General features: G+C 32.1%; 1 protein-coding gene across 50 annotated transcripts in view; it reads right to left on the reverse strand.

Annotated features, from left to right (window-relative positions):
- bt (projectin protein bent) overlaps positions 1 to 26,837 on the reverse strand; it is a 437,567-nt gene that overhangs the window by 15,420 nt on the left and 395,310 nt on the right. For 49 of the 50 annotated variants that reach the window (XM_081762406.1, XM_081762402.1, XM_081762405.1 and 46 more), the window contains 14 exons: positions 26,237 to 26,402; positions 21,992 to 22,152; positions 21,492 to 21,557; positions 20,579 to 20,876; positions 17,960 to 18,093; positions 14,220 to 14,427; positions 12,162 to 12,314; positions 11,359 to 11,585; positions 10,665 to 10,955; positions 9,265 to 9,458; positions 6,532 to 6,709; positions 4,958 to 5,014; positions 3,132 to 3,244; positions 1,551 to 1,686 (listed from right to left, as the gene is read on the reverse strand). In XM_081762406.1, the coding sequence (XP_081618532.1) occupies positions 1,551 to 1,686; positions 3,132 to 3,244; positions 4,958 to 5,014; positions 6,532 to 6,709; positions 9,265 to 9,458; positions 10,665 to 10,955; positions 11,359 to 11,585; positions 12,162 to 12,314; positions 14,220 to 14,427; positions 17,960 to 18,093; positions 20,579 to 20,876; positions 21,492 to 21,557; positions 21,992 to 22,152; positions 26,237 to 26,402 (2,382 nt within the window). The remainder of the gene's footprint in view (positions 1 to 1,550; positions 1,687 to 3,131; positions 3,245 to 4,957; positions 5,015 to 6,531; positions 6,710 to 9,264; positions 9,459 to 10,664; positions 10,956 to 11,358; positions 11,586 to 12,161; positions 12,315 to 14,219; positions 14,428 to 17,959; positions 18,094 to 20,578; positions 20,877 to 21,491; positions 21,558 to 21,991; positions 22,153 to 26,236; positions 26,403 to 26,837) is intronic. The other variant, XM_081762422.1, reaches the window with a different exon arrangement.

Here is a 26,837-nt window from a genome sequence, read left to right on the forward strand (position 1 = left end):
AGACTTCGTCGTTTCACAATAAACTTACATGCTCATGTTGCAGGGTTTTTGCTGCGGACTGTACACTAATATTGTGTGCACCACGCATGATGCACTCAAGACTACTTGTAATTCCGGGTTCGATTTCAAATCCGGGAAAACTTGAAATTTTAATGCATTAATTTATTTTGGATTTCAACCTTAAACTTTGGGTACACCCTTCATATACCCTCGGTACTGACAATGAATACTAAACATCAATAAATAGGAACAACAATCATTTGTAATGTAAAACAGAAAATGGAAATTCTTAGAAATATTTGCAACAAACACCAAACTAGAACTCTTTCAATGAAATTAATAAGATTTGTGGTAACCGCAGAAACAACATTAAATAAATCGTAGATATTATGCGCTACCCAGACATAAGTAAATAGACACATGAAAATGGGCCTGTGGTGCCATTTATTGTACTGCATACTCACAGCACCATCTATGTTATACTTATCGACAATTAGTAGTCGCTTTGTTTCTTCAAAATCATTATGCCCTGAGGGTGCCTATTTACTTCGTATGTCAGAATAGTGTAGCATGACGACATGAACGAACATTCTAGATGCTTACCATTTTATATCTCATTATTAAATTCTTCTCCATTTTAGTTTTAAAAACACTTCAAATTTGGTAAATTTATAATATATTTTCTAGATAATTATAAGTACCTAATTAATTATAAAACAACGTAAGGATAGCAACATTTGAGATATCCATATCACTTGATATTAGCTCAGTATCAATATAAACAGGTATATTATAGTGAAACTCTCAATATGCTTTTTATATAGCAGGAGAAAGCTTTCATTACTTTACAGAGCCAGACCAACCCATACACATTTCATATACAATATGTATCAATGTAAAAGGTAAATGCTACAAGAACTGATGTGACTAGTATACAAAGAAATTTTATATGAACATATAGCCGAAAACAATTGGTTTCTGGGGGGTAAAAACGGTGAGACGTTTGTAGATTAGACCAGATCTTCCGTTCAGGAAGAGTATCCTGACCACAGCCAATCACCATGCTATACACTGAGGAGAAGTTGACGTTAAAACTGACATGTTAAAATCATATAGCGATACACTACATAGGAGGGGACACTCTCTCTTTCCCTCCGATTTTGCTTGGCGTGTTGACAATGCTAAACTATGGAGAATCAAATCTTTTATATATAAGGTGACCTATGTAAATCTTGAATAAAGCAAATATTCGTGACTTCGTGGCTTTGACCATCTGAACACTTTGAAATTTACCTACTTTAGTGATCACCATTACATTTATTAATGTATTTATTAAATATTATTTGCTAAAATCAAGTTGAGTGTCTCATGAATTCTTCTAGATATGTAAAAATGTTTAAGGAAATCCTAACTTCTTCTAACGTCTCAAAATATAACTTATTTTTTGTTCTTGTCCCATCTTCACGTCTTCAATATGATGAATTATAGGTACAGTTTTTTTGTGTATTGATTGAGAAGTTAGTTATGTTTGATTGAGAAGTATATCTTACATGTCAGCTCTTTGGTTGTGCTGCGAGATCTTGACGGACTTCCAGTGGCATCCAATTTACTGCCATATTTCTTTATACTTCGCTTGTCTGACACATCTACACTCTCAGAACTACTAACAGCAATTGTAGCGGCAGACTAGAATTAAAAAGAAATCTAATGTAAGTATTCAACAATCACTGTATCTAAGAGTGGTACTTCCTGTTGAGTTACTATATATATATTTCATAATATTTACTAAAGTTGAGAAAAAAGAAAATACACTCTTCACACGATAATGCATTTTACTTCAAATTATCAGTTGAAAAGAATAACGAAACATCTAATTTGCTTGCAAGAAAGATATAATTTAGATATTGACAAAATGAGAGAATTTTTATTTTCTTCATGGCAGTTCTTAATGTCTTGGAAAAGAGAATGTTCGATCTTTATGTACCTTATGTAAGTTCAAAACAGGAATACCTATTATAGCCTTGAGACATAACGAGATTAAACAGTACAAATACCATAAGACGATAAACGATCAAACAGCAACAGTTCTGCAAAATTAAGTTGACAATTGAGAACATATATTCTCAAACAAATACAAGCATGTCAAACAATTATTATTTATATTCATTATATTGTGCTCAGCGATTCCAATTAAACATAATATTCTTGGTATTATTTTCAGATGGTATTATTTGATCCGAGGTGGTGATAAATCTTCAGGTTTCTTAAAGTTAGTTAATAAGGTAAAAATACTATTTTTTTACTAAATTTAGGGAATATAAAGGACAAATAAAATGATATTATTAAGATTTATTATATTGCTTTAAAAATTACAGTCAAATGCCTGTTTAACTAATAGCACTCATTTTCTGAAAATATGTGATTAAAAATAATTTCTTGGTTTATTGTTAGACCCAAAGTTCGAATAAATTGCAATTTTGCAACAATTTGAAAATAATGTTGAAATTATGAGGATATAGATAAACATATATGGTGTGTTAGGGGAGAGACATCTGGATATCAAAGAAGAACCCAATTCAATGTAAGGCGTTATCTACAGGAAATAGCAAACTGCGATTTATAATTCACATAACGAAATATTAACATTTGAAGACTTTGTGTGCCTTAAATTGACTACCCATTAAACTTTAATACAACAGACAAGTAGTATTAACGTCGGTTGCTTCGAAAATGTTTACTATCGCACAAGCTATTTAGGTTATAAACATTTTGAAGGCTTTAAAATATGCTACTCTCGATCATTGTCTTTCTTGCTTTGACAAGATACACCGTACCGTTGCGACGATTTTTTTTTTTTTTTTTTTTTTTTTTTTTTGTATTTTTTGGAAATATTTTGCTCAAATTTAACACCATTTGTCTTATTTTGTATCTCTTCTCTACCAATTATGTTATTTTATGTTTCTGAAAAAAGTTGTTACATTTTTTTAATCTTCGATAAATTTTCTGCTTTCTAGTTTAATGTAAATGGCAATTTAATAGCATGTTTTTATCTTATTCTGAATAAGAATATTACATTGGTGATGCAAAGACAGTAGCACCCGATTTCACAAGTCTTAAACAATGTAGCTTACCTTATGGCTTGAATGACTAGAGCTGGTATATTGACTTGAGCTATAAGAGGATTTATTCACTGTAACAATTGGTGGAGGAGCTGGTCTACTTGGTTGCTCGATGTATCGTCGATCTGGAACGACAAAGTATAAGTTAGTATTTAGAACTATTTGACTCAATAAAATTCCCTTGATTTACGGCTGGTCTGCACATATAAATTAGGACGTTATGATTAAAGAGAACATAGTGTGATTTTTGCTAGTCTCAGATTTAGTAAAACTTTTAATGAGAAAGGAAAAGAGAACAAAATTTATTCTTCTGAACATAAGAAAGAAAGAAAGAAAGAAAGAGAAATGGGAAATGCATTCAAGATAAGATTATTAAATTACGCACTTGCTTTTAGCTGAAGAGAGAAAACTTTGAAGTAGTTAAAACAAGACACATTTGCTGATATTCGCGTTATGTATTTCCCAATATTGTACTTTAAGAGTTAACAACATATGATTTCGAAAGCCAGATTAAATATTCATAGAAAATCAATAAAAATTGTTAGAGAAGCTGTTTTATTAACTTATAAAAAGATTCTACAGGAAACTATTTTATTAATAGTATTGAGCTACAGGAAATTTAGTAGTTAGGGGTTAGTATATCAAATAGGTATATATTATTATCATTATTATTATTATATTTATTTATTTTTTGAAAATGAGAATGAATATTTATTAATCTGCATATTCAGTACAGTTTCGTTCATCAAGAATAAACTCAAGTAAAATAAAATTAAGTCTACAACTTTTATAATAACGCTGAACGTATATACAAATAATCATTTTGATCCTTAATGCACGATCATGTATGACATAACGTATTTAAAATTATAAAATGAACTTAAAGAAAAAAGAAACGTTTCCACTAAGAAGTGAAGAAAAATGTTGATTAAACATTAATTCCATTTTACAAAGATTCTATTATAAACAACATATATATATATTTAGAATGTATAAGTTTTATTCCAAAGGTATACATCAGTAATGACAATTAAATTCTGAAATACTATTATTATAAGGAAATATATTGAACATTTTTCTAGAGCACACCCCAAACCAACGTCCTCAATTCAAACACATTTTGTGTGTGTGTATGTGTATAATAGAGTTTAATGGAAATTGTTTGATATTATTATCACTGACTATAGTTATTTTGATTTCATCATATGAACAAAAATCTTTATTGTAGTTACTTTGCTTCGGAAGTTTTTATTCATACATTTATCAACACAACCCGAATGTCTTTAAACTAAACAGTATACTCACTTGAGATATTTTTAGTGTGATTACATTAGTTTTAAAATATTAATATGGCTAAGTTGTGTGCTACTACTTGTTGGAATATCTACGATTCAGCAGCTAAACTTAATGTTGTAGTCATATTGTAATCGACTTCAAATGTATTCATATCATTTTCTTACTTATTTACTTATTTCTTCTTATTTACTTACTACATTGTATGGTTCCCTTTAGTATTTGTAACATAAGATATATGAAAGTCTTTGTTGTTATTATTATTATTATTTAATATTATATTCGAGGTTTTTTGCTATTTACGTACATATTAAAAACAAAGTTATAACCAAACGAAATAAAAAAATATATTAGACTAATATATCTAAACACCTGAGTAAGTTACATTATTATTGTTGAAGGAACTGGAGAGATTGGGAGTTCAACGTTTTGTTAAGTTTTCTTAAGGATAAATCATTATGCATGAGTTAACCACATGGTTGAGAAAACATAAGCGTTATGCCTCTGCGAAAACGAACATTAAAGTAGGCTAAGCATCGTGTTACCTCCAGAATACATCAAATTATGAGCTAGTAGAGATTGTTCAGGTGAAGCTCCAAAGCCTATGAAAGAGAAAATTATAGTAAATTTTTGCAATGCATAAGACGAAACAGTGACGGAAGAGGATTACATACGCCATTGCAACTCTGTGCTTGTTAGCAGCTTGTTATTCTAGTATATCTTCTGTCATCACTGTTTCCTAATGATTATTTCTTTTTCGTAAACAAATGTTAATGTTTTTATTGTGTGAGAAGTTGAGAGGCAAACGTAAGTAAGTAAAACATCGCAATATTTATAAAGATTATAATTTTTATGATCTCGAACTCAAAGTCACCTTACATAATATTATTGGCACGTCTGTATTGAAGGCATACCGTGACGTAGAACTTAATAATATTTAATAAACCGTGATGAAAAAAATTATGAGGAGTATCAACAGTATGTAAATAACGTATGCGATATAAGTACGTTGGCCATAATGTATGCCATGTCATCATATTTTAATTAATAGTACTCATATAGAGTATTGCATAGGATGAATATTAATAAATCTGATTATCTAACTGGGTAATGAAGTAATATTTTCTCAATTCTTGTACATGGGATATTCTTAATCATAATTCTCAATCTATCCCTTTATTTCAACTTAGTAATTTTCATTTTTCCATATTACCTTTTCAATTAGCCATGGTGTCTTGCAGGTTAAACGAGGAGATGATGAAATGCAAGTAAATGTGGGAGCTATGTAAAAGTCTGATGAGACAGAAGTATCGAAAAAGACATCGGACACGTGGATAACTGGCTCACATGGCTTGGAATCGAACCTGATACTTTGCACAATAGACTTGAGAGCAACTGAATCGCTATGCAGGTATAAAATCTCAATTATTTACTCAAAATAACAATAACCAATAAAGATCTCAACGATTTTCAAAAATATTATTATAACTAGAGGACTATTTTTAATTGAGCCTTTAGTTCACAAATTGCCATGGATTGAGGGTTTCTGGTTTGTATGGACCCTACGCGCATACTAACATGCTGTTTCAGGAAAAAAGCTTCGTATTTTTCTTTTACCTTTCTCCTCAAGATATTATTGTTTTGCTAAAGACAAAATATGCTCTTAATCCATTAATAGAACAAACATTTCAATGATTCCTACTTTCATCTTCTACAGCATAAATAACGTTCTCAATACACTTATCTATTCCGAGTATTTGTAATTTCTATTCTTGATGACTTAAAAACTGGAAGTCTAATAAGAGAAAAGTTGTATTGAAACATGATAAACATAATTGTAATTGAAATATATATTACGAAAAAGTAAATTTATTTAAATCTATATTGAACACATAATTACTATATATTTTCGTATCTTCAATAAAAAATGAATGTAAAAGATCTAGAATTTTATTGAATAAATGAGCTAAGAATTTGAAATTAATTTTTGCCTAGTTCTCTTGTATCAAGAAAGATTAGTAGTCTAACATATATATATATAAAAAAAAGAAAGAAAGAAAATAAAAAAGAAATGTAGAAATGAAATTGGAAAGACATTTAAAATGAACAATGGATTTACCTTCCACAATTACAACACAGCTTGTTTCGTCTTCACCATGGATATTTGTGGCTACACAACGATACTTTCCAGAGTCTTCCGGCTTACAGTCTACAATTTCCATCGTTACCACTCCATCTGCGTGCGTCATTGTATATTCGTATTTAGACAACTCTCTCTTCTCTTTGTACCATTTGACCTGAAGGCAACACAAAGTTGAGACGTTTTCAAACAGATAATTACAACTAAATTATGGTGGCAATCTACTTCTGGAGAAAAAATCCTTACGCTCAAACAGGCATTTTTAAGTATCTACAGAACCCTCACGGTGTTGGTTTTAAATTGTCATGTCTTTCACAAAGAAATTGGCGTAAAAAAATCTACATAAAGAACCGGTTTAGCAAGAGATTTCTTTTCAACTATGAACCCTTGCACTGAAAGTTCAATTTTTGTGCATAATGATTCGATCTTAGGCCGGCCACATCTTGACTAAAATAAAGCTATCCAAGTCGAGGCAAAAGGAAAATGGAAAGGATGTGGGAGAAGGCGGCTAACTGCACTGATTGTATACTTCAGTCACAACGTTGGAGAGGCAATTTTTTAGCATGTGCTCCAGTGAATACGTTATACAAGGCTATGTTTCACTACGCACAGTACTGAGCCTTGGCTGGACTGTCGTTTCCTCTGGTCAATATACAACCAGTTTTAATATGGCTAACATCCCTGGTGAAGAAGGCCACAGTTTAAGTGCCGAAACTACCGAGTAAAAACTTTACGGATGTAATCAACAGAATTTAGTGTTTTCACCCATCGTTTTAATAATTTGATTAAATATGCGTCAATTTCAGTTTTCGAGTAAATATTTCAGTTCAATTTTATTTGGAAAGTGCTCTATATACTAAATTGAATTAAATTCAAAGCTTAGTTTGAAACCTATTTATGCTTTGGATAGAGAATCGGCAGTTTCATGAAAATCAGTACTGTTCTTGTTTTAAAGTTCAAAACACAAATTTGTAGTGACATAACCCTGAAACCAAATGAGTATAGCATACAATATTTCATATTTATACGTATTAGAGGAATTAAGGCCTGACTATCTAGAGTAAAATTTGGTCAAGAGAGGATGAGTCCATAAGAAGAGCATTCAATTTATCGCATATCGTTCATGATATTTTCATCAAGAAGAAAAATCAATTGAAGAACGAAAATCCTAGTTTAGTTGCAAAAGTATTGTTAAGTGAGATCTGTCATACAATTTCTGAACGCTCAAGGACAGAATGCAGCTGACATCCATCGGGAATTGTATGCCATTTATGAACCGACAGCAATGAGTGAAGGGAAGGTCAGGCATTGGTGCAGAGAGTTTCGAGAAGGGTGGTCAAATGTTAATGGCCATGAGCGTAGCGGAAGGCCTAATGTTCAGACTGACGATCTGGTGGAACGCATTAACGAGAAAATGCAATCTAATTGCCGGTTGGTACTGAACTCGACAAAGAGTTAACAGAAGCGTCTGCAAAAGCAGTGCATCGAATTATGACTGACAAACTGAGTTTTTACAAGCTGTGTACGAGATGGGTATCAAAAATGCTGACAGACGCTCACAAAGAGCAAAAAATGGCAGCTTCATCTGACTTTCTGGCACGCTGGAGGAGGATGGGTATGGCCTCTTTTTCTCATATAGTGTCAGAGGATGAAACCTGGAAATTGTACGCCACTGGGGATTCGAAGCAGCAGTCAATTCAGTGGCGGCACTCTAGTTCTTCTAAAGCGAATTGGAATCAGGACGAACAATTACAGCAGATGTGTATTGGCAAATAGTGTACTGAATAATCTGCAATGTGCCCCCAAAATCGGCGAAGAGGAATGCTGCGCTCTAGATTTTTTCTGATCCAAGGCAACGCCCGCTCACACACAGTGTTTCGTACTGTTAAGACAATTCAAAGATTTCGATGAGAACTATTCAATCATCCCCTTACAACCTCGACCATGCCCCCAGCGACTTCGTTCTTCACCTGAAATGGTGGTTTACATCTAAGCGTTTCAACGACAGAGAAGTGCTCAAGACATCAGTTCTGGACTGGCTGCACTCTTAGGCGGTAGAGTTTTACACAGAGAGCATACGAAAGCTTGTTTCATGCTACCAGAAATATCTGGAGTTCCATGGTGACTATATTGAAAAATAGCCAAGGTATTTACTTGTATATTAATCACAATAAACTTCTTCTCCTCTCATATTTTTGTTTTTTAAAAAATATCAGCCTTTTTTTCTTTTTTTGACATGCACCTCGTACAATACAATATCTACAATTTGCAAGTCTGCGTGATGCTAGTATTTCTAACCATTAAGTTTATTAGAGTATACTCAGCATGAGAACGAGCATGAAGTTTATTTTCACACATTTCCAGCTTATAGCCATAAATGTTTTCTGATTATAATAGGAGTAAGTTTTCATGTGGCAAGCATGACATCACTATAACATAGAAGTAAGGGATGCACAGTCATCGATAAAAGAAAATAGCATATTTTATTTTTATGAAATATGCTACTTGCGTTTGTTGATGTTCTACAATATGAGGAATTTTAATAAAATATTTGTGAAGAAGATACAAAATTTTTGTGATTGCTCCGAAATGTCACTGCCTTACAGTGTATTTCAAGAAGCTCTAAAGCATAAACCTTTAAGAGAAACAAAACTTCATCGTTTAACTTTTAAATTAAATTACATAGGGGTAACAAGAAAGGAGGAATCTTACCGTTGGCGTGGGTTTGCCACTCAAACAACACAGCAACTTGCAAGTCTGGTGCATTTGCATCACTCGTGGACGCAAAAGGAATGTGAAACTTGGTGCGCACTCTTTCTCTTCTTGCCACAAACTGTAACCTAGAGGCTCTCGTCTGCGTACAGGTGCAACTTCTGGTTTGTACTGTGGTATGGACTTGGGAATAGCTAGAATAAATAATTGCCGTAAGCCAATTTTTACACATAATTACATATACAAAGAAAAGTACACGACTAATAATTAAAAAGTAAAAAACCGTAAGAAATCAACAAAAATAATTATACTTCAAATACATCACTAACAAAACTTTGCTTCAAATCAAAAGCTAGGTATGAACTGAAACACTTTTTTGGCATGATTTTCAAAATGGAAGGGTGTTGAGTGATCCCTGAGCGGACGTACTCAAGGTAAACGCCGTAGGCAAATAGAAGCAACCCAAGAATATCTTACGACTATGTCCTGTTCTGTATATGTATGTCCTATGCATATATTGCCTTGAGTTATGCTTTAAAAGTTTGATTGTCACTTTTACAGGAACAAAAACTATCTCATTTTTTCAACACATTAATTGATTGGCCGGTCAACCCAAGTAATTAAGGAAATCAACACCTGTGAACTTTTTTGAAGGATTTTTTTTTTTGGGGGGGGGGCTGCTACAGAGATAAAATTACGACAGCAAAATTCAGTTCATATCTTAATTTCAAAGCATGTTTGAAGTGTGAAATAAGTCGAAACAGCAAAATACTATTTGTAAAGTGGATACTGTACAAAAGTAAGTAAAACCCTTTACGATAAAAACAGTTAATTTATTATGAAGTAATTTATCATTTTCATTAATTTAAAATGCAGTAAGTAATTTCTTGTCTTAGCAATATTGTCTTATCGATTTACATTTATGGTCTTTGTCAACAGCCTATACGAGTTAGAAATCACACGCTCTATCCACCAGACTAGGGAAGAGAGCTGGTCTTGGGAGGAATTTTATCTTATAATTATGAAAAGCACCACACTCCTCTCAAAGATCTGTTTACTATATATATATATATATAAATCTTGGAGTCTCCCTATTGGGAAATCTGCGTAAAAGAACACTAATCTGAAAACTCTTTTTAAAGATTTTAGAAATTAGAATTCTTTGTGAAAACCATAATATCCCAAGTTTTACTTATAACTGTTTATTACGATATATTAATTAAAACACTTAAACTACCTTTATGAATACTTCATTTGAAGGTGAATTACAGCAACATTTAATGATTAGTTTGTATTGATAATGCAAGATTATATTTAATCTATAGGAAACTGATATTACTGGAAAATGCACAATTTAAGAATATGTTTTCCAAACAGTGTAATTGATAATGGAAACTTACGTTGAACATTCAGGAACACTACTTCTTCTCTATATCCATAATGATTTTCGGCTCTTATTACATACTCCCCTCGGTCATCCAATTTGACACGATTAATGATGAAGGTGTAATCATCACCATTGTAGCGCTTCATGAATTTTACACTCTGTCTTAGTTCAGAGTTATTGTGGAACCATGTTAACGTTGGTGTAGCAATTGCTATAACTCTACAATAGAACTTAGCAGATTGTCCTTCATACGCAAATGCACTCTGTGGTTTAATTACAAAGCGTGGTGCAGCCTGCCTTCGATCTATAGGAAAGAATTACAAATAATCAGTTAAAACAAGCAGAGCAGAGAATCGAATATACTATTTATTTTTTGAAAATAAAGTCCTAGTTTAGATAATGTGAACTAAGGCTGCTTTTCTTATAGGTACCTAGAACGTGATTATATTAACTTGAAGGAATGAAATGAAAGAAAATTATCTTTTTTCTGTGTTGCTTAAGATATCCTTATTTTTCAATGTTCTCCTGATTCAGAAACATACAATAAGAAATGTGATTGTAAGATTTTTTTTTATTTCTGTCCTTTTCTATATAATTATTAAATAAGGTTTTAACATAATTATCTTGTCCACATAATGAAAAAATAGAAAGACAGAAGAATAAGTAAGAACGAAACAGAAACACAAGAACGTTTTTATTATACATACCGAAATATGTATCATGTATACGATATTTTTCAACCATGAGTTTTCGTAGGGAACTGTACTCTGCAAGCCGCCCAATGGGGAGTACAAAGGAATCCCAATCTGCGTATTTTGCTCTGATCTTGTTCCTGATATTTGTGTAACGGGATTGGCTGATAGGTTGTGTTTTGTTACTGTGATCTCCTGTCAACCATGCATGTTGCAGACACTCATGGGCTGTCATTCGCTTCCTAAAAGAATAGAATAAAGCGCCATTAAATGCCTTCATCAAATTGTGTACATTAAATGTACATATTATTATGTACCTTACATGTCTTCATCAAGCCTTCAAGTTTGCAGTAATTACAAAAGCAAAATTTAATGAAAATAATTTTAGTACTTTTTTCAATTACTAGTAATTACTTTGTTTATGGAAAGTTTATTACGATCTATTAAACGCAAACACTTTCTTCTTTTATATAGTGACAACAATACTTGTACATTTAAGAGAATTTCTAGCTATTACTTCACTAATGAATATATACATAGTAACAACTACACAATTCTTTAAAAATAACATTAACCAATATATATATATATTCAATTTCTAAGTAATTTCTCATTCCTTTTGGCATATTATTATTTTGTATTTTGTGTTTATAACAATTTCATTAACATCATATAAAACAATCGCGTATATTTATTAATTGGTTTTCTATGTATGAACAATAATCGAAACTTCGGTTTCGGGGGATCGAGATCCATATTAGACTATCAATCTGTAATTATGAATTAAAAGGTCAATTACTGAAGTAGAAGAAACTCACTCTTTGTTCTTCACCAACAAGCGTCTAATAAAATCTTTTCCTTCTTCTGAAACGTTCGCGAATGCTTCTTCATCGAAATCCCAGTCACAAGCTTTAACATTCTTCAGAGTTTCGATATCATTCTCTCCAGCAAATGGTGACAGACCACTCAACCTAAAAAGAAAGGTAACGTTAGGTTTTACAGAATCTGTGGATTATTTTCAATGTAAATATGATAATAGTAATGCTTAAAAGTAGTAGTATAATTCGAGTTAGACAATTTAATCTAATGGTGTTAGAATAAATTAAGATTATTTGCTTTTTATAAAATTATTCTAGAGTAATTACTACTTGTGTATAGTAATTTAAGTAACAAAGTAGTTAGTAGCTAGAACTCATATATGCCCTTATCTTTTTTGTTTTATATTTTGATTTATTTTGGAAAATAGATAGTTTCGACATATTTTTGGTGAATTTAGTGTCATTTCTTTTTGCTGATCTCCCATTGGCCAATTATGATACTGGGTCGAAAACGACCCGAGGGGCAAATATATATATAAGCTTTAGCAATAACAAAAAACGTAAGTGGGTGGTTTTCGATCATGAGGGCTTAAATCGGTTAAATCATAATACAAATTAGTGTATGACCCGATTTTGAAAGTTTTAGAACAGACAATTCTGTAACACGAGAGTGTAAACTGCAAACTGTAATTACTAATTTGTATTTGCAACAAAATGCCTTCCACACAGTTATGCTGAGATTCGAATTTATTTTTTGTAAATAAATAGAACAGAAAATGTGAGGGTGAATAAAACTGGAAAAGTAATCACAATGTTGTTTACTTTCGGAACTCAAAAGTAACACGTGAAAAATCAAATCACGGCAGGCGAAAGAAAAATAAGGGAACACTGAGACTACTAGGAAGTACTCTTTCATTGATTAATGTCAAGATCAAGTTGTAATATTCACATACACATTTCCTGTTCTGAACATAAGCCCCAATTGAAACTATACTTTCGAAAAACTACACCTTAGTTTTTTATTTTTTTTTTAAATAGCCTAAAAATATTGATGAGATTTACCTGATGTGTTATCAAAATGTATGTTTATACTTAGAAGTTCAATTTGATATTCTTTCTAACGAGATGAAAATCTGAAGTCTGACGTAATACAAAAACTACTTTTAGTTATATGCTGATATTGACAAAGATTACACAGCCACACACATATACACACAATAAATAAGTTCTGAGCAGCAGATCTCAGGATATGGATTCGATGTATTTTGTTACATAGAATCCAAACTTCGAAACCCCAGGACGGTTGCTCGTACCAATTTTTTTATGGGCAAAAAACTTAAGCAACTTTGGATAGAAAGGACACATGTAACTCAGCCATTAAAAATCTAAAGTTCTGTGCAGTGGACCCCAGAGCATGAAATTTATTATTTTGTTACACAGGAAAGTAACTTCGAAATTCTAGGACGATTGACTGTGTCAATTTTGTTTTATGGGCGAAAATCTTGTGTCCTTTCTAACCAAAATCGCTAAAAATTTTCGCCCATAACAAAGAATTGACACGGTCGATCGTCCTGGGGATTCGAAATTTGCATTCTGTTTTACAAAATATATCGAATACATACTCTGGGATCCGGTGCAGAGAACTTTTATTTATTTATTTATTTATTTATTTATTTATTTATTTATTTATTTGTGTGGCCGTGTTATTAGTTTCTATAACTGTCGCAAATCAGTTTGGGGAACAGTTCAATGATACAAAGACTAAACATTGCAAACTAGAAGTTTCCGGAATTGATATCATCACTTCTAGTCAAGAGGTAATTTATAATCATTTCCACTCAAAGTTCTAGGATGTCCTATAATTTAGTCACTTGCTTCATATTCTACGTATAATTCTAATCAAGTTTCAAAGCTTGGCATTTGATGTTTTAATTTTATATTTTTATGTAGGTGAAATATTATTTGTACATCATTAAAAAAAAATATACAACAAATATGCAGCAGCGACAGTGTTACTAAAGAACTACAACAACTAGAGATCATTACTATAGTACTTACAAAACGTATGCAAGCACACCAACTGCCCACATATCCGTGTAGAATCCAACTGGTTCTCTTTCAACTATTTCTGGAGCAGCAAACTCTGCTGTTCCTGTTGAGATCTTCACAACTTCATTTGGATCAAGCTTTGTTGCAAGTCCGAAATCAATTAATTTTACGTTAGTACTAGTCCTGGTCTGGCACATAATGTTCTCGGGCTTGATATCTAAAATAGAAAAAGAAGTGAATTATGTGATTATATAAATATTAAATAGTAATCTTGATGTTGGTAAAACATAAAATAAGAAAATTAGTTGTATGTTTTTGTATTATTGCAACAGTTCCAATAGTTCAAAATATATTTAATATATTTATTATATTTTTAATAGAATTTCGCCATTAGAAAAAAAAATGAAAATTAGAAGCGAAAAACTAAAATTTCTACTGAGAGTTACAGAAAAATATTTCAAGGGTTCAGAAAGAAGAATAACAATTCAAGTTTCACAAAATGTTAACAATAGTTTCAATGTGTAATATTTTCAAGTTCTTTTAATGTCAAATGCAGTATGTTATTTCAGAATCAAGTGATTGCAACAAGAATTTTCCCCCAGGCACAATATTAACTAAATATGTCTTAGAAAGTACGTCAAATGGCTTTACGACCTCAAAACTGCATATGAGTGTGGCTGCTTATTTTTAAATTAATCTCTCCCTCCCCCAAGTCATCAGCAACATTAAAATCATTGCATACAGAAAATTTGTATATTATGACTATTATAGTACCTTAAGTACAAAATATAACTTAAATGAAAATAAAATCTCAACAAAGGAAACACAAAATAATAATCAAACATATATTATGTGTCTGAAAAGGTAATGAAAGTAGTATGTTGCCGAAACTATAACACAAAAGATCATAATAATAAATGTTTTTGATCAAATTTTAATTTATTTAAGTTATTTGTAGTTTCAAAGCTAGAAGGAGCAGCAGTCAGACCAAATATAAGTTTATCCTAATAAAATTTTAAAAAAATAATACAAATTGCCTTCGTAAATTTTCATAAAATTAAATGTTCATGACAAAAAAATTATAGTGTTATTTAAAATTCCCGAACAGTATAGAAACTATGGTCAATCAGATATACTTTTAGAAACTCCTTTCCTAAAAAGCGAAATCTTTTCTATTTATTTTAAATATATTACTTAGCGATTAAATAATTTAATGACTGTCAGAAACTTTCCTGTAAAGCAAGTGAAATGTAAATCATAAGAATGCTCATATTTTGCCTAGTATAGTAATCAGGAATAATACCCTTTTTATGAATTTCATTTTCTTCATTAGCCATATATGATTTAATAAGAATATACTATACTATTGTATTGTTGTATTATAATTGGTAATACATGAGACAAATAATAGATTCTTTTGTTTAAAAATATCTTATATGATCGTCAAGCTAAACTTTTAATTTAATGTTTTTTTTTTCAGATTTAGGTACTATTTGTTTAAAGATATCTCAGACAAAAATTTCATCTCAAACTAATCTGGAACTGTGCAAAATAAATGCTAATTAAATACAGTATTGTTTTTACCTTAAAGCTCTAAAATATAAAACTAAGTAATTTATTATTTTCATGCTTTTCCCATGTAAGAACTATATTTATCCACATACCTATCCACATACCATGTGCCCATCAATCGAAAAAAATATATAAGTGAACGTAAAAAGTATAAAAAGAGTTGATTTTATGGTTTAAAAAATACGCACACTGATTGTGTGGCATTCATTTTAAACTTATTTAAGATATGCCAAAATTCCTAATCTTTCAAATTTGGACCTATACTCTCAATTAATTCATATGTAAAGAATAGTAAACAAAAATAGTAGCAGGCAAAATCTGTGCATATTGTTCATTCTCTACTTTTCAATTTAGCATGAAAGGATATAGAATTAACAGGTGAAGAATTGGACGAGAGAGAGAGTCAAGCTAAATTTAAAACAATAAGAGAAACTATTACACAAGCTTATCACAAAATATGTCTCTAGAAGATACCTATTTTGTTATTTAGTATCTATCATAATTTGAAATTATATTCAAGGAAACAATCTGTACGTGGAAGATAAAGTTCACCACTTCAGGTGTTTATAATATCTTCATCAACATTTTAGTTATTGACATAATTTTACAACAAATGAGTTTCGTTTCAGAGCTGTGAAACTATGGCAGACTTCCAAACTACGCAAATTTAACCTGAAACAGATCTATAACTTCCGGCTGCAAGAGAGGGATAGTGAGAGATAAAAACTGTTGCCAGACACTGAATCCATATCAAAAAGGTTTCTTGCTATCTCTTACAATTATTACTATACAGTAATCAATATTGAAACCAAAAGTTCTACCATTTCTTACTATTTCTGGTTTCAGTAGAATAATAAAGCTGAGATGAAATCTATTTTTCGGATACTTAATCTTCATAAAAATAATTTGTCGCCTTCTATTAATTCTCACTCTACAGTAATTAATATTACGATCTGAAGAAATAGTAGATTTCTATCATTTCCGGTTGAGTTGATTTGATTTTGAGTTTTAGCGTTCCTTTTAGCAGCGAGCTGGGTGAGACGAGGACCTACAGTTTAATGTGGGATCCGAACCACATGACCTCCCGCCGGGAATATAAGCCAGGTCTCCCATGCTAAAGTCGCGCACGCTAATCACTTAGCCACGAGGGAGCTCCCATTTTGAAGAGGAGTAAAGTTAGAGATTGAAATTATTCTGGTAATAATGAATCCATATATATATATAAACTTTTTTTTTGCTACCTACTACCATTTTTCATTAAGGTGATCAGTGCTGAAATCAAAAATGATATATTTCCACCACTTCTGGTTTCAATACAAGGATAAAGCTGGAGATAAATATTCTTGGGACGCTGAATTCACATCAGAAAGCAATTAATTACTCACTACATCTTATTGTTTTGGCTCTATGGTGATCAATATTGAAACCGGAAGCGGTAGAAATGAACTATCACTTCTGGTTGAAATAGAAGAGTAAAATCGAAGATGGAATTTTTCTTACGGTATTAACTCCATATTAGAACATTGCTTCTCTCTATTACTCTTTTGCACTATTGTGATCAATGATGAAACATTAAATAGTAGATTTATACTACTTCCGGTTGACATACAAGAATAATAGTAGGAACGAAAGTTTTTCTAAGGACGCTTGATTGATTCCAAAAGACCAACTCTAGATATGTCTTAACGCTTTAACTTTATGGAGATCAATATCTAAGCCGCCACTAGTAGTAAATTTATATCGCTTTCGATCTTAATACAAACATGCAAGAGAAGATAGAATGTTTTCCAAAGACGCTGATTGAATTCCAAAGAAAAAACGCTTGTCGCAATCTGTTACACATTTTGTTCTGTGGTGATCAACACTGAAACCGAAAATGGTTGATTCATACCACTTCCAGATTGAACAGAAGATTAATAGAGAAGATGGTATCTATTCTTGAAACGCTGAATCGATTGCAAGAAACCACATCTTGATATCACTTACAGTTTTTGTTCTGATACCTGTCGATATACGGACAGACGGACATGGCCGTTTTATAAGACTTCCGACACACATGTTTTGCATAGTTTGGAAGTCTAATAACAACTATCTAATGTTACACAATAGCAACATTTGTGACATGATTGTTTCAAGGTTTCACAACGTTTAATCTCATAGACATCACGGACACTTACCCAGATGTATAATGTTCTTTTCGTGCATATGCTTTACACCTTCGCAGATTTGCCTCATGTAATTAATAACTTCAGATTCAGACATGGTATAACCCTCCGCTGTAATTCTTTCAAATAGCTCTCCACCAGACAAACTAAAAAAATAACAAGCAAATTATGAATATAGCGAGTAGATATAGCGCAAATAGTGTACTAGGAAGAATGAACATGTAAATAATAATAATAAATCCTTGTTCAGTCATAAATATGATCGTTCTGAAATAGTTAAAAGAAGAGATAAGATATTTCTGCTTTTCTGTTACCAGTAACATATATTTTCTGCAAACAAGGGTTTGTTTTTCTCTATACTATAAACCTATCATATATATATATATATATCTATATATCTATATCTGTATCTATCTATATATATATATATATATATATATATATATATATATATATATATATATATATATATATATATATGTATGTGTGTGTGTGTGTGTGTGTGTGTGTGTGTAAAGTCTCTTTAGAAAAAATGAAGTAAAATCTCTTTAGGAACCTCCTTTGATTGAATTTGAAGGAACCTGTGTTTTGCAATATTGACACACGTGTATCTTTTATGGTGTGTACAAAATATATCATGTGAGTCAATAAGTTCAAGCCATCAAAAGTACTTGCCAGTGATGTAGATTGTGGTAGTTTGTGTAGATTGTGTTCTGAAGCATTGCGCAGTGCTGCGTATCCTGCGTATCGTGCATTAGTTGACACCAGTAAATATGAAGATACAACAATATCTAACTAGAAAATCTCTGCTTTACGAGTTCAAGCTTGTTCACAAAGCCACAAAAGTAATTAGAAGGTAGTTACACAAGAGGTAAAACTGCAGTTGATTACAGAACAGCAACCAGATGATCGAACAAATTTAGCTCGAGTTTCAAGAATCTCGCCGCCTTCAGTTAAGGTCATTTAAGTCAAGAACTGTGAATTCCAGGATCGTGTGTGAAGCCATAGAGACAAATCTGATGAATAGCAAACGAAGGTTATCAAGTGATCATGGAAACTCCATATTCACTGTGGTTCATCACCTTCACGACCTCGGCAAAAGTATCTGAAGCTGTCAAATTATTATGTCTCTCATGAACTGACTAATACTCAAGCACTGAAGCGAGTAGATATGTGCAAGAACTTCTTAAAAAGCTTGAGTGATTTGAGTTTCTTGAAGATAATAACGTGTAAAGAAAATGGGTTATTTTGTCTGAAATCCTAACGTGAATAAGTGGTGGTTGAACAAAGATCAGAAACCTGAATCTGTTGCCAAATACGGGGGTTTTGAACAAATCGTGATGTTCTACATCTACTGGAATTATGAGGTAATATTTCAATACGAGATCATTCCAGATGATCAAATCATCAATATCAACTGTAATCCCAATAGTTGGATTCGATGTATATCATTGTGTGTCAAAAAAGCCTGCATTTTAAAACAAAATGCAAGCCGTTCTTCAGCAAGACAACACAAAACTTTATACCTTCTGAATGATCCGAAAAAACTCCAGAAACTAGACATAATTAAATTGATGCTACATGCAGCATATAGTTAGGATCTCGCAGCATCGAGTATTGCTTCTTTCGAATCATGGCTCATTTACTGTGCTCGTGATGCTTCAGTAAACAAAACGAGATTGAAGCTGCAGTGCAGGAATTCCTTGCATCGAAGGACAAGAACTAATATCCGAATGCAATTGAAGAATTGGCCAAAATATGTATTCAGACTCTGTAATACCAGGGCCTCTACTTGGAGTAGTAAATATCCTCTGTTGTAATTTGATCCACAAAGCAAATAAGTGGCCAAAATATTGCAAACCTTTTGACTCCTCCTTCCATTTCGCAAATTTCTTTAAGATCTTATCAAAATTTTATTTATTCTAATTTCTTACTCATAATCAAATTCTAGATTTAAAAAAAATATAACTTACTTTATATATATATATATATATATATATATATATATATATATATATATATTCAAATCAAAGGCAGGGCTTAAAGACGCTTTCCCCAAAATTTAATTTCTTCACATAATGAGGAAAGTGACTTTGTGCCCACCGTGTAGTCTTTCAAATTACATTATCTGCAAAAAATTACACTCAATTTCTCATTTTAGTAATAATGGTACTTTTATGATAAGAGTACTATGCAAAATTACAGTGATTTAAGAATATAGCTATTAAAATGTACTTTATTAATGCACGAAACATTCCATTTATAAACTAGAAACTTATGACACAAAAATAACATAAGACGTCGAAGATTGATAATCTTTGACAAATAAAAGTTAAATCATACTGAAAAACGTCGAATAAAAACTTGAACAAGATATTTGTTCATCAAGAAATATAAATAAATGTGATTAAATATTGCTTTTATTAACTTGTGTGACTTTCAATATACTCCAGAATCCAATTTGATAACAGAATTTAAGGATTAATAAACGAAGAAGTTAGCAGGCTATTGCAATGAATAGAAATTTATCAATTTGTCGCTCTGTGTGATACATGGGTCATGATAACGAAAATGCAATGTAAAATTTGGTGTATCTTAAAAGTAAAAGATTGTTTGATTTTTTGTACTTACAATTCAAAAATCAGAACCATTTCGTCATCGTCTTCAAACGCATCATGGAGATTGATCAGTTTAGGATGATGTAGTTGATTCATTATATCAATTTCCTTTCTTATTAACTCTTTCTCCATTGCGTGAGAGACAGGAATGAATTTAGCGGCAAAAATGTTTCCAGTCTTCCTTTCGCGGCATCTATGCACCACTCCAAATGCACCTGTTCCAATTTCTTCCAGAATATCATAATAATCATAAACACTGCTTGTTTTTATTTCAACTGGTTGAGGAACGTATTTGGAGTACACATCGAACACTAGAAAATAAGAACATGGATTATTAAAGTATTTGCTTTAAAATTGCATATATAATTTAGTTAAAATGACTAGTATTGAGAACTATAGGGTGTACGAAGGATTTTTCGCAGTAAGAACAAAGTTTCTAGTACTTTCTTTTTGTTTCAATAGCGTTATAGTTCAACCATAGCGTTATTTTTCTTTTTAGTATGTAATAACTATTTCTTTGTATCTTACTTATTGACGTGTCCGATTCATACGTTTGTCTTTCTTCGAGCTTCATGTATGGTTCATGGATGAAAATAAAATAAAATAAAGTAAAATAAAATATTTATTGCCTTTAGGCATGATAATTGTCGATTACGAAAACTTCATTTAAATTGTTAATTTATATTAATTCCAGGGATTGGCCACGGTTATCTTTGTCTCTTTAAAGATGGCAGTATTAAAACCAGTATTCACTATTTGTAATTCAAATTCTCTATGATAGATTAAAAAGTATGTGGAAATTAAAAGAAAAATCACTATATTATAGATTTGTAAATTCGAATAAATTTCATGAACCTAATATGAACATTGCAAGCTCTTTAGATAGGAAAGTTCCACTAAATTTTAATATTAAATTTAATACTTACCGTACTGATCATAATCTTTAATTTTGTCATCTGCCTTGCCCCTGATCTTCTTTCCAGTTTCATCAACTGCAAAAAATATGTAAAGTTTAGTTGTTTATATTTTTTCTACACATAAAGTGTATCAAATTATTGAATGAAAATCATTTAAAATTTACTGTGCTGTTAAATGAGTTTTATCTATTTGCCTCGTAAAATTTATATTGATTCTAATCTCAAAATGTGTTTTCGCATGGTTCAAAGAAGAGGTAATGGAATAAGTTTTTATTTAACTAAGTGTATCATGAACAACTAAAATAAAGAGCGTTAAAATACCTCAAATTTTGAATAAAGATGTTGACAAACATGAGAGCGATGGAAAGAGTAGTCTAGTAAAATTTTCTACCAGTAAGAGCAGTGTTTAATGTCATCTTTACCGTATCTGATAAAATTTGTATATTTTCTTATACATTTTTCAAATGCTACCTCAATACAAAATGATTTTAGAGTGGAGTAAGACTCACCTTCGTACTGCTTCTTCTTGACAACTTTCTTTCCACTATCTTTAGTAGTGATAAGACTGGTAGTATCGCTTGGTTCACTTCTGCCGTACACATTCTCTGCATAAACACGGAACTCGTACTGATGTCCAGGACTTAAGCCAGTTATTGCCATTGCATTGAACCTAAACGTAATAAAAATAGAATTCTAAATATGTTGATAATTGATATAAAGTGATGTGCAACTTAGCGTTTTCACGACACTTGTTATATTATATTTTGTATTATTCTGAAAATTATCTCTTTGTTTAGAAGTAGACATCATTGTCTTTAGTAATTGCAAATAACTTTAGGGTTATATACTTATATAAGTATTAACATCCAAATCTGTGTTTAACTTTGTGGCACGTTTTGTTTGTGTTTTGCTCAAAGTTATTTACAAAAGTGTCTAACATTTTATCATGTGTGCTACGTATTTGTTTATCCTTTTATGACAAATCCAATCAGTTATTTGAATGTAAAATACTGCATTTTATGTGCTTATGTGTTGGTTATCCATTAAATATTTTGCTTAAAATACAGTATTCTCATTTACAAGCTACTACTATCAACATGCACGGCAGTGCATGGCAGCCAAGTTCCGCAAAGAAAATGAGAACTGGCTTGCACTGCCGTAAGCATATTATACACGAACAAGAGTTTTGGGTAAAATTGCCGATTTCGAGGCTTTGTAAAAACGATTCTATTAAGGGTAGAAACATGAAATTTACAATGTAAGGAGATATCCCACAGATGTACTCATATGCCAAATCTCACATTCCTACCTTCAACTATATTGGAGTATTGAACCCCCCAAAAATGCACTTTTCAGGCTCACTGACTCACTGACTCACTCATCAAATTTATTAGGTACTTCCCAATGAGATAAAAACGTGAAACTTTGCATAAAGGTACCCAATAACAACTTGAGTATGGAAAAAGTCCGAAATCTGAGGAATGTGCTATGGGAAAATTTTCATTGGCAAAAAACTGTCCTTAGCCAGAAAAAAAATCGTTTCACTGACTCACTCATCAAATTGATTAGGTACTTCCCAATGAGATAGAAACGTGAAACTTTGCATAAAGGTACCCTATAACGACCTGAGTATGGAAAAGGTCCGAAATCTGAGGAATGTGCTACGGGAAATCTTTTATGGGCAAGAAACTGTCCTTAACCAGGAAAAAAATCGTTTCACTTACTCACTCATCAAATTGATTAGGTACTTCCCAATGAGATAGAAACTTGAAACTTTGCATAAAGGTACCCAATAACAACTTAAGTATGGAAAAAGTCCGAAATCTGAGGAATGTGCTATGGGTATTTTTATGGGCAAAAAACTGTCCTTAGCCAGGAAAAAAAATCGTTTCACTGACTCACTCATCAAATTGATTAGGTACTTCGCAATGAGATAGAAACGTGAAACTTTGCATAAAGGTACCCTATAACGACCTGAGTATGGAAAAAGTCCGAAATCTGAGGAATGTGCTTCGGGAAATCTTTTATGGGCAAGAAACTGTCCTTAACCAGGAAAAAAATCGTTTCACTTACTCACTCATCAAATTGATTAGGTACTTCCCAATGAGGTAGAAACTTGAAACTTTGCATAAAGGAACCCTATAATAACTTGAGTATGGAAAAAGTCCGAAATCTGAGGAATGTGCTACGGGGAATCATTTATGGGCAAAAAATTGTCCTTAACCAAGAAAAAAATCGTTTCACTTACTTACTCATCAAATTGATTAGGTACTTCCCAATGAGATAGAAACTTGAAACTTTGCATAAAGGCACCCCGCAATAGCTTGAGTATGGAAAAAGTCCGAAATCTGAGGAATGTGCTATGGGAAATTTTTATGGAAAAAAAACTGTCCTTAGCCAGGAAAAAAATTGTTTCACTGACTCACTCATCAAATTGATTAGGTACTTCCCAATGAGATAGAAACGTGGAACGTTGCATAAAGGTATCCTATAACCACCTGAGTATGGAAAAAGTCCGAAATCTGAGGAATGTGCTATTGGAAATCTTTTATGGGCAAAAAACTGTCCTTAGCCAGGAAAAAAATCGTTTCAGTCACCACTCATCCAATTGATTATGTACTTCCCAATGAGTCAGAGACGTGAAATTCTGCACAATGGTACCTTATAATGACTTGAGTATGGAAAAAGTCCGAAATTTAAGGAATGTACAATGGGAAAGTTTTTATAGGCGAAAACTGTCCTTAACCAAGCAAGAAATCGTTTCACTCATTCATCAAATTAATTAGGTACTTCCCAATGAGATAGAAACGTGAAACTTTGCATAAGGGTATCCTATGGGACGAGTATGGAAAAGTCCTAAATCTAAGGAATGTGCTATGGGAATTTTTTATGGGCAAAAAAGTTTCCTTAGCTAAGTAATAAATCGTTTTTACTCACTCACTCATCAAGTTAATTAGGTACTTCCAATGGGATAGAAACGTGAAACTCTGCATAAAGGTACATTATAATGACTTGAATATGGAAAAAGTCCGAAATGTGAGGAATGTGCTATGGGAGTTATTTATGGGCGAAATCTGTCCTTTGTCAAACACAAATCGGTTCATTGTCTCCCTCATCAAATCGATTAAATACTTCCCAATGAGATAGAAACGTAAAACTTGGATAGAGGCACCTTATAATGACTTGAGCATAGAAAAATTCCGAAATGTGTGGCATGTGTTATGCGAAATTTTTTATTGGCGAAAAAATGTTCTTAGCCAAGTAGAAATCGTTTCATTCTCTCAATCATCAAATTGATTAGGTACTTCCCAATGAGACAGGCGTGAAACTTTGCATAGAAGCACCCTATAATGACTCGAGTACAGAAAAAGTCCGAAATGTGATTAATGTGCTATGGGAATTTTTTTATGCACGAGAAACTGTTCTTAGCCAAACATAAATAGGTTCGTACTCACACACATCAAACTGATTAGGTACTTCTCAATGAGATATAAACGTGAAATTCTTCATAAAGGTACCTTATAATGGCTTAAGTGTGAAAAAATTCCGAAATGTGGAGGATGTGCTATTGGAAATTTTTCATGGGCAAAAAACTGTCCTTAGCAAAGCACGGTTCATTCAGTCACTCATCACATTGATTTGTTAGTTCCCAATGAGATAATGACGTGAAGCTGTGCATAAAGGTACTTTATGTGTTGTATGTGACACATTATGACTCCGTTAAAAATGTACAGTTTTAAATTTAAATCCAGCTCTATGCCATAATTGAGAATCCCAATATACGATATTGACATGGTGAACTACAAAAAGAAGTGAAATATGAACAAAAACACCAGAGGTGCAAAAAGTGCAGCCAAGTTCGTCAGCCTCAAAAAGTGTTGAGATGGAGATGGATGAGCCAAGTTCCTTGGCCACTGCATCTGAAAGGAACACTGGAACTTGGCGCGAGGTGTCAAGGAAAATGATGTTAGGGAACCTTAGGGATAGTGGTGGTGGGCGTGGTGGGTTTGGGACCACCATCAACCTTAGGAATATCAACTTTGCTAAGGCGCTAAGCACATATACAGTATACTGCAGTAAGATTGGTGGTCCGAAACCCAGACAAGGAAAACTTATATTCCTCCACGAAGTGTCAAAGTAAATTATGTTAACGAGCCTTAGGGATGGTGTTTGTGAGCGTGGTTGGATTTGGAGGTCACCACTAGCCTTAGGGATGAAATTTCCCGGCCGTGAAACTAGGAACAGACATCTTAATGTATTCGAATATGTTAGACACCTCGCGCAAAGTTCCAGTGTTCCTTTCAGATGCAGTGGCCAAGGAACTTGGCTCATCCATCTCCATCTCAACACTTTTTGAGGCTGACGAACTTGGCTGCACTTTTTGCACCTCTGGTGTTTTTGTTCATATACATATTTTCTCCAATGGATAATCTAGCATAATTTTCATATGACTTTCTTACATGCATATTTTCTTTTATAATCACATTTTATAATTTAATAAATTATAATACCTGCTTTAGATTAATATTCTACATTTAGAAATCTGTATTATGTTTCACGAGTAGATTTTATTTTACTTGAACAATGTATATAGTCTTCACTTTTCATACTTAGCTTTAAAAAAAAGTTTTATGGTAAAATATAGAATAATCACCCTAGTCTCATAGTCCTGAATAGAAACCAAGAAGAAGAAAAGAATCAAAGTAAACACTTCATGTTGAAGTACATTTAAATTGAATTGAAAATATAGTTACCTTGTGTTGCCAACCCTAATCCAACTACTCATTGGATGTTCACGCTTTTCAACCAAGTAATTCGTGATATGGCTGCCACCATCCCATAAAGGTGGTTTCCACGACAAAGCCAAAGAATCATGTCCAACGTTTTCAACAGTTGGGAACCTTGGTGGATCAGGACGATCTAAAGAAGAGATATAACGTAATCATAGTCACATATATTCGTAAATATAATATGAATGACGAAAGGCACATAAAATTGAAACCATATACTCAAGTGTCGTTAGAAGTACTAAGTATTACTGGCTTAAAATTATTGATTCAAGTTTATTTCAAAAATCATTCTGTTTTGAAATATTTATACACTGTTAAACAAAACAGATTGATGAGAATGACAAATCATTTATATTATTTTTTTCTTAATAATTCTAATAGCCGTTTGTATTTAATTCTATTTCTGAAATTTTTAGTAATCTTCATTTCTTTCATTTATTTGTTTAGAATTGAAATTTCGAGATTCTGGATATTATTCATCGATATTATACTACGTAATAAACCATTAAGAAGCTTCTGAACTAAATTATAAGAATCCTTCATCACTATAATTATTGGATTTTCT

This window comes from Thermobia domestica, chromosome 6 (genome assembly GCF_964235325.1).
Source record: "Thermobia domestica chromosome 6, izTheDome1.hap1.1, whole genome shotgun sequence".
Lineage (NCBI taxonomy): Eukaryota > Metazoa > Arthropoda > Insecta > Zygentoma > Lepismatidae > Thermobia > Thermobia domestica.